Source organism: Narcine bancroftii, chromosome 10 (assembly GCF_036971445.1).
Source record: "Narcine bancroftii isolate sNarBan1 chromosome 10, sNarBan1.hap1, whole genome shotgun sequence".
Taxonomy (NCBI): domain Eukaryota; kingdom Metazoa; phylum Chordata; class Chondrichthyes; order Torpediniformes; family Narcinidae; genus Narcine; species Narcine bancroftii.
Window position 1 is genome coordinate 3,515,535 of NC_091478.1, and position 7,159 is coordinate 3,522,693.

Consider the following 7,159-nt stretch of genomic DNA (forward strand, 5'->3'; position numbering starts at 1 on the left):
CAGTCCAATTAAAGGACAGCTTAAAATTTGAATTGAAAGTTAACCAGGGATGTCTTCAGCCAAGTGAAAAATGCATGCAATTTTTATGAGAGGGAAAAGGGTCCAAATTTTGCAGATGCCAACCCATTAAGTTTCTATCGTTAGCAGTAGATTAAATGCCTAATGAAATCTGCTGATACAAATTGACGAGAGGACGTGATTTAAGAGAGCAGTGCCCCAAACTGTCAGACACTTGGATAAAGACAGGGAATCTTGCAATGGGTTAGGGCTAGGGCCGCTGTGGAGCCTAACCCTAACCACAGTGCATTCATTGGGCAATGCCTTTGAATCAGGGGGCCACGAGCAAACAGGATGCCCGTCCTCAGGGCCAGATGCCGCTGTGAGGAACCAGGTCGGAGCCGGCGCCACTTCCTCCAATGTTGCACAGGACTCCTGGTGCGGTCCGGTCTGACCTGACGCCAAGGAGCCCCGTGCTCAAGGCCTAGTGCCTGCAGAGTGGCCTCGGACACGAGTAGTTTTCCATGGAGTGAGGGAGGGGAGGAGGGAGGAGGGGGGTGGCGGGGGCTCCGCACTTACTTCTTGGCCATGTCGATCAGGATCCCGGTGAAGCTGCTCCCTCCCAACTTGGTGGACACCACCAAGGTGCCGCTGACGACGTGTTCCACCGTGACGGAGAGCCGGGCGCCGGCCTGCAGCCCCGCCGCGGCTCCGGCCTCAGGGCTGAGAGCCGCCATGTTGCTGGCGGGGGCAACGCTGCGGGGTTGGGGGCGAGGGGCGGGGAGCGAGCGAGCGAGCGTCGCCCCGTGCCCGCGCCTCGCCCTCCACCTGTCAATCAAAGCGGGGGAGAGAGAGAGAGAGAGAGAGAGAGGGTGGGGGGCGCGCTCGCTCAGTCCCACGGCCCAGAACGGTGCGCGAGCGCCTGGCGCATGCGCCCCATCGCTGGGTCCCGCAGCTCGAGACCAACAGCTGCGCGCAGCCTGTCACGCGCCTCACTCACGCGCCCCCCGCGCAGCGTTGAAGGCCGGGCTTCAAGAGGAGATCCGCGTCGGGGGGCGGGACAGGACAGGCAGTTCGGCCCCTTTCCCTGCAAAGGTAAACGCTGCACTAAACACTTCAGCAACGGGCCAGACCTTCCCCCCGGATCCTGGTGCCAGACCCCGGATCCTGGTGCCAGACCCCGGATCCTGGTGCCAGACCCCGGATCCTGGTGCCAGACCCCGGATCCTGGTGCCAGACCCCGGATCCTGGTGCCAGACCCCGGATCCTGGTGCCAGATCCCGGTTCCTGGTGCCAGACCTCGGATCCTGGTGCCAGACTCCGGTTCCTGGTGCCAGACACCGATTCCTGGTGCCAGACCCGATTCCTGGTGCCAGATCCCGGTTCCTGGTGCCAGACCCGGTTCCTGGTGCCAGACCCCGGTTCCTGGTGCCAGACCCGGTTCCTGGTGCCAGACCCCGGTTCCTGTTGCCAGACCCCGGTTCCTGGTGCCAGACCCCGGTTCTTGGTGCCATACCCCGGTTCTTGGTGCCCGATCCCGGTTCCTGGTGCCCGATCCCGGTTCCTGGTGCCCGATCCCGGTTCCTGGTGCCAGATCCCGGTTCCTGGTGCCAGACCCGGTTCCTCCTGCCCGACCCGGTTCCTGGTGCCCGACCCGGTTCCTGGTGCCCGACCCCGATTCCTGGTGCCAGACCCCGGTTCCTGGTGCCAGACCCCGGATCCTGGTGCCAGACCCCGGATCCTGGTGCCAGACCCCGGTTCCTGGTGCCAGACCCCGGTTCTTGGTGCCATACCCCGGTTCTTGGTGCCCGATCCCGGTTCCTGGTGCCCGATCCCGGTTCCTGGTGCCCGATCCCGGTTCCTGGTGCCCGATCCCGGTTCCTGGTGCCCGATCCCGGTTCCTGGTGCCCGATCCCGGTTCCTGGTGCCAGATCCCGGTTCCTGGTGCCAGACCCGGTTCCTCCTGCCCGACCCAGTTCCTGGTGCCCGACCCGGTTCCTGGTATCAATAGACAATACGAGCAGGAGTAGGCCCTTCGGCCCGTCGAGCCAGCGCCGCCATTTTACAGATCATGGCTGATCACTACCATCAGTACCCCTTTCCAGCCTTATCCCCATAACCCTTAACTCCTTTGCCCACTAGAGTCTTATCTAACTCTCTTTTGAACATAATGCAGAGCATTCCACAGATTCACACTTCTCTGGGTAAAAAAATGTTTTCTCATCTCCATCCTAAAGGGCCTACCCTGTATTCTTAAACTATGCCCTCTAGTCCTTGTCTCCCCCATCACTGGGAACAAGTAATCCGACTTCACCTTGTCTATCCCCCTGATGATTTTGTATACCTCAATCATGTCCCCCCTCATCCTTCTAAACTCCATCGGATACAAGTCCAGTTTTTCTAGCCTTTCAGCATATGTCAACCCCGCCATCCCTGGAACTAACCTTGTAAATCTGCGCTGCACACCCTCTATAGCTAGTATGTCCTTCCTCAAAATCAGACCCGGTTCCTGGTGCCAGACCCAATTCCTGGTGCCAGACCCGGTTCCTGGTGCCAGACCCGGTTCCTGGTACTAACTCGGACTGCGGACCAAGTTTAAACGGTTCACCTCGACCTGCCTTCCTAAAACCATCTGGTCCTGGACCCGCTGCACCATGTGGCTTCAAACTGGGGACGAGTGAAGCCCCCAGAAGCAGAGTCGAAACGTGTGCTGCTGCATTTAAACCCGATGGAGGGGAGGGGAGGGGAGGGGAGGGGGGGGTCTCTGAACCCCGCATCTTCACACGAGTTACAGCGACAAGGCGCAGCGGGCCGGGCCGGGCTGGGCTGAGCTGAAGGGACCACCATTTAAAGCCTCCACACACCCCACAGCAGCCTCCTGAGCACCATGCGGAGGAGAATGGCAGAAGCGCCGGCAGCATCCTCTCCTGTCCCGCAGGCGCAGCGAGCCACACCCCCCCCAACCATCCAGCGCCTCCCCCTGGGGAGGGGGGGATTTGTCCCTAACACCACACCAAGGCAACTCGTTCACCCCCCCTCAACACAAACCCCTCTCATCCATCCAGTTCCTTCCCTCTTCACAAACCTAGCCAGCTCCTTCCCCCCTACACAAACCCCCCATCCACCCAGCTCCTTCCCCAACAAAAACCCCCATCCATCCAGCTCCTTCCCCCTTACACAAACCCGCCCCCATCCAGCCAGCTCCTTCCCCAACACAAACCCTCCCACATCCAGCCAGCTCCTTCCCCCCAAACACAAACCCCCCTTCATCCAGTTCCTTCCCCCTACACAAACCCCCCATCCAGCCAGCTCCTTCCCCAACACAAACCCCCCCATCCAGCCAGCTCCTTCCCCACAAACACAAACCTCCCATCCAGCCAGCTCTTTCCCCAACACAAACCACCCCATCCATCCAGCTCCTTTCCCCCTACACAAACCCGCCCTCATCCAGCCAGCTCCTTCTCCAACACAAACCCCCCCCATCCAGCTTCTACCCCCCCATCCAGCTTCTTCCCCCTACACAAACCTAGCCAGCTCCTTCCCCCCAAACACAAACCTCCCATCCAGCCAGCTCCTTCCCCAACACAAACCCCCCCATCCAGCCAGCTCCTTCCCCCCAAACACATACCCCCCTCCATCCAGTTCCTTCCCCCTACACAAACCCCCCCATCCAGCCAGCTCCTTCCCCCCAAACACAAACCTCTCATCCAGCCAGCTCCTTTCCCCCTACACAAACCCGCCCTCATCCAGCCAGCTCCTTCCCCAACACAAACCCCCCCATCCAGCTTCTACCCTCCCATCCAGCTTCTTCCCCCCCTACACAAACCTAGCCAGCTCCTTTCCCCAACACAACACCCCCATCCCAGCCAGTTCCTTACCCCCTACACAACTCCCCCATCCAGCCAGCTCCTTTCCCCAACATAACACCCCCATTCCAGCCAGTTCCTTACCCCCTACACAACCCCCCCATCCAGCCAGCTCCTTCCCCCAACACAATCCCTCCCATCCAGCCATTTCCGTCCCCCAACACAACCCCCCTCCATCCAGCCAGTTCCTTTCCCCCTACACAAACCCCGCATCCAGCTAGCTCCTTCCCCCCTCCCCCATTTGGCCATACAATTCTTTTTCCTTACTCACAATGTAACCTTCCACAGGAGGCAGAGAAAACGTGGAAGTGATAACTTTTGGATCTCCAACTTTTTCACCTCCAATCCCACTTTTTCCCCTGTTCCCCAACTCTATTTCAGTGAAGTACAAAGTATGCTCATCTTATCTTTTAATCCAGCACATTACCACCACACTCATTATCAACACCACCACATTCTGATCCAGCACATTACCACCACACTCATTATCAACACCACCACATTCTGATCCAGCACATTACCACCACACTCAACAATTTCTACAACTCTTGTTTATTTTCCCATGTAAATAATCTCTGCTTCTTAATTCACCACACTTTGCATTGTATGCCTTTTAAACTTCCCTATATTTCTACAATTACAGAATCTCGATTATTCTTTTCTCCCACAACTAAGCCAGACTCCTTTCATAGTCTCTCCTTCAGTCTCACAAACAGTCCTTGCATAAAGGTACTTACTTTCACGGCCTGGATTCAAAATTGAGATCTCTTTGCTTAGTCTTGCCACCTCCATCTGAGACAGTTTTGTGACTCTATTTAAATTGATGTGAATATGTTATATTTGTCACTCCACTGCTCAAAATGTTTGGCACCATATAGAACAAAGCAATCCACTTGAATAGGACTCCATCAACCACCTAGCCTCATTTAAAATGTATTGCTGCTCCTTGATCATCAATGGAACTCCCTGCCCCAGTGCATTGGGAGAGTATTTCACTGCAAGTATTGCAAATCTAAAGAGATGTCACCAACATCTTCTCAAGGACAATTAGGGATGCCCTTTCCATTGACATCCAGGTCAAAGAAGAATGTCAACAAAATGATTTCAGGTGAAAACGAGTTCATGAAAACTGCACAATTAGCGCATCATACAACACAACGCTATTATAGCACCATCAAGATGGGTTTGAACCTGGCACTGTCTGTAAGGAGTTTGCATGCTCTCCTTGTGTCTGGATGAATTTCCTCTGGGTGCTCCAGTTTCCTCCCACCCTCCAAAATGTACAGGGTTTGTAGGTTAATCAGTATATTTGGGCAGCACAGCTTGTGGGTTAGAAGGCTGCATTTCCAAATTTAAAAAAAATAAACAAGCAATTTAAAAGCAAAGCAAATTGCTTACATTTTAATTCTAAAAAAGAAACAGAAAATGCTGGAAATATCCAGGTCAGGCCAAGGAACTCATGCTCCTTGTCGGTCGGCTTTTCCACTAGTGATCAGGATTGTTGTCACTAGGCTTTTTCAGGTGCATTCTCCACTAAAAATGCACCTGAAGAAGCAGAAGCAGCCCTTTAAATTGTCGTTCAGATGGCAGCATTAAAAGTGCAACGCTGGCCACCCGAAGGACACAGCTGCACCAGATGCACCTCTGAGCCCACTCCGGCTCCTGCCCAGGGTCAGCTGGGCTCCCGCCCACTGATGTGATGTCATTTTGAGTGTGACAAGAAGGAACACGGGTCAATGGCCGACCCTGTGCAGACAGGAGACAGAATGATGATGATTTCAGCATTTCTGAGTGTTCAGAATGAGATACGGCAGATCCTTGGAAAGGCTATTTATGCTGTTGAAGCTCTTCAATCGTCCTTGAGATCTGAAAATCAGATAGGTGCAAACAGGAGAAGGTTCCTGCAAAGTTTGAGGGCAAGAAGACAGCAGTTAGCGGTCGAAAGGCATGTGGAGCATAAGCGAATGCTGCTGGTCAGTCAATTAGCTATGGTGACACTTCGGTCTCTCTGGAGGTCGAACTGACCCCAAGGTGCTGAGTTCTGGAGTAATGTCCTCACCAAATATGATGATGCTGAGTGGAGCAGACACTTTCGTATGTCGCGTGGCACCTTTCACTTCGTGCTGGAACTCACAGAACCTCATCTGAAGACACATAGACTGGACTTGCAGCAACCATTGGAGCCTGGATTTCGATTAGCTGTGGCCTTGTGGTGGTATGCCACCCCTTGTGAGTATTGACCCATCAGTACCATCTTTGGAATAGGCGTCAGCACCGTGTGCATGGTGGTGCAGGAGGTGACTGCCGTCTTGAGGAAGTTCCACGGGAGACATTTCATCTTCCTGCCAAGTGGAACACATCTCCGGAGACCATTGATGGCTTTGCGCAAAGGGGATGCCCAATGTGTGCTGGTGCCATTGATGGGTCATACATTCCCATTATCGCACCCAGCGTGGATGCTGGAGCCTACTACAATCACAAAGGGTGGCATTCGGTGGTTCTGCAAGCGATGGTCAACCCACAGATTCTGGTGAGTTAAGCCTCTATTGATCTTTATCATATCACATCTCAAATGACTATAACTTCACTGTAATATCCGTTCATGTTACAGCTTCTCAGATGTGTTTTTTGGGTGGCTGGGCCGCACGCATGATGCCCAAGTGCTTGCCAACTCTCCTCTATAGAAAAGCAGAGGACCAGGGCGGATACCTCTTCCTACATGACGTGAGTGTACTCCCTTCAAAGCTCCATGTTTCAATATGTTATTCATGCTTGTGTCAACATTCAGGTGCATGAATTAACTTCATTTCTGCATTGTTGTTACTGCAGGTGTCCAAGGATGTTGAAGGAGTGGAGGTTCCAGCGCATCTTGTGGGTGATGCAGCATATCCCCCTAGAAGCTGGCTGATGAAGGGGTTCACACATCACCAAGTTCTCGATCTGGATCAGCAAAGATTTAACAAGGCCCTTAATTCAGCAAGGATGGTGGTGGAACATGCATTTGGCCATCTAAAAGGCCGCTGGCGGTGGCTGTCCAAGCGTTTAGATATCTCTACCACCTTAGTCCCAGATGTTGTGTTTGCCTGCTATGTTCTGCACAATATATGTGAGATTAACAAGGAAGGCTTCCCTTCAGAGTGGACATTGGTTGATGTAGATGATCCTCCTTCGCGAGAACCTGACCCTTGGTCAGTTGCTGGCGCTTGCGTCTGGTACCAAAGGCTGTGAGTGGAAACAGGAAAAGTACATCAGCATTGCACTTAGGTGCTTCTCCATAAACACAATCTCAAATGCTA

The 7,159-nt window shown here is 53.9% G+C and overlaps 2 protein-coding genes across 17 annotated transcripts in view; one reads left to right on the forward strand and one right to left on the reverse strand.

The window, feature by feature from the left end:
* Window positions 1–1,089, reverse strand: part of pwwp2b (PWWP domain containing 2B) — a 150,693-nt gene extending 149,604 nt beyond the window's left edge. For 9 of the 16 annotated variants that reach the window (XR_011345264.1, XR_011345265.1, XR_011345266.1 and 6 more), the window contains exon 1: window positions 577–1,089. Coding sequence is in view for 4 of the 16 variants with exons in the window: in XM_069899601.1 (XP_069755702.1) it covers window positions 577–734 (158 nt within the window). In the remaining 12 variants the exon portion in view is untranslated. The remainder of the gene's footprint in view (window positions 1–576) is intronic. The other 7 variants (XR_011345257.1, XR_011345258.1, XR_011345262.1 and 4 more) reach the window with 1 other exon arrangement.
* Window positions 1,019–7,159, forward strand: LOC138744088 (uncharacterized). The gene is made up of 3 exons (XM_069899618.1): window positions 1,019–1,092; window positions 6,475–6,587; window positions 6,693–7,159. Exons 2-3 carry the CDS (start codon window positions 6,483–6,485, stop codon window positions 7,089–7,091), a joined length of 504 nt encoding a protein of 167 aa, XP_069755719.1. The 5' UTR covers window positions 1,019–1,092; window positions 6,475–6,482; the 3' UTR covers window positions 7,092–7,159.

What these genes read in the sequence shown, in the direction of transcription:
- LOC138744088 (XM_069899618.1), top strand. Translation starts at nt 6,483, where the DNA reads ATGTGTTTTTTGGGTGGCTGGGCCGCACGCATGATGCCCAAGTGCTTG. An exon ending in GATACCTCTTCCTACATGAC is followed by an intron (nt 6,588 to 6,692) that starts GTGAGTGTACTC and finishes TTGTTACTGCAG; the next exon opens with GTGTCCAAGGATGTTGAAGG.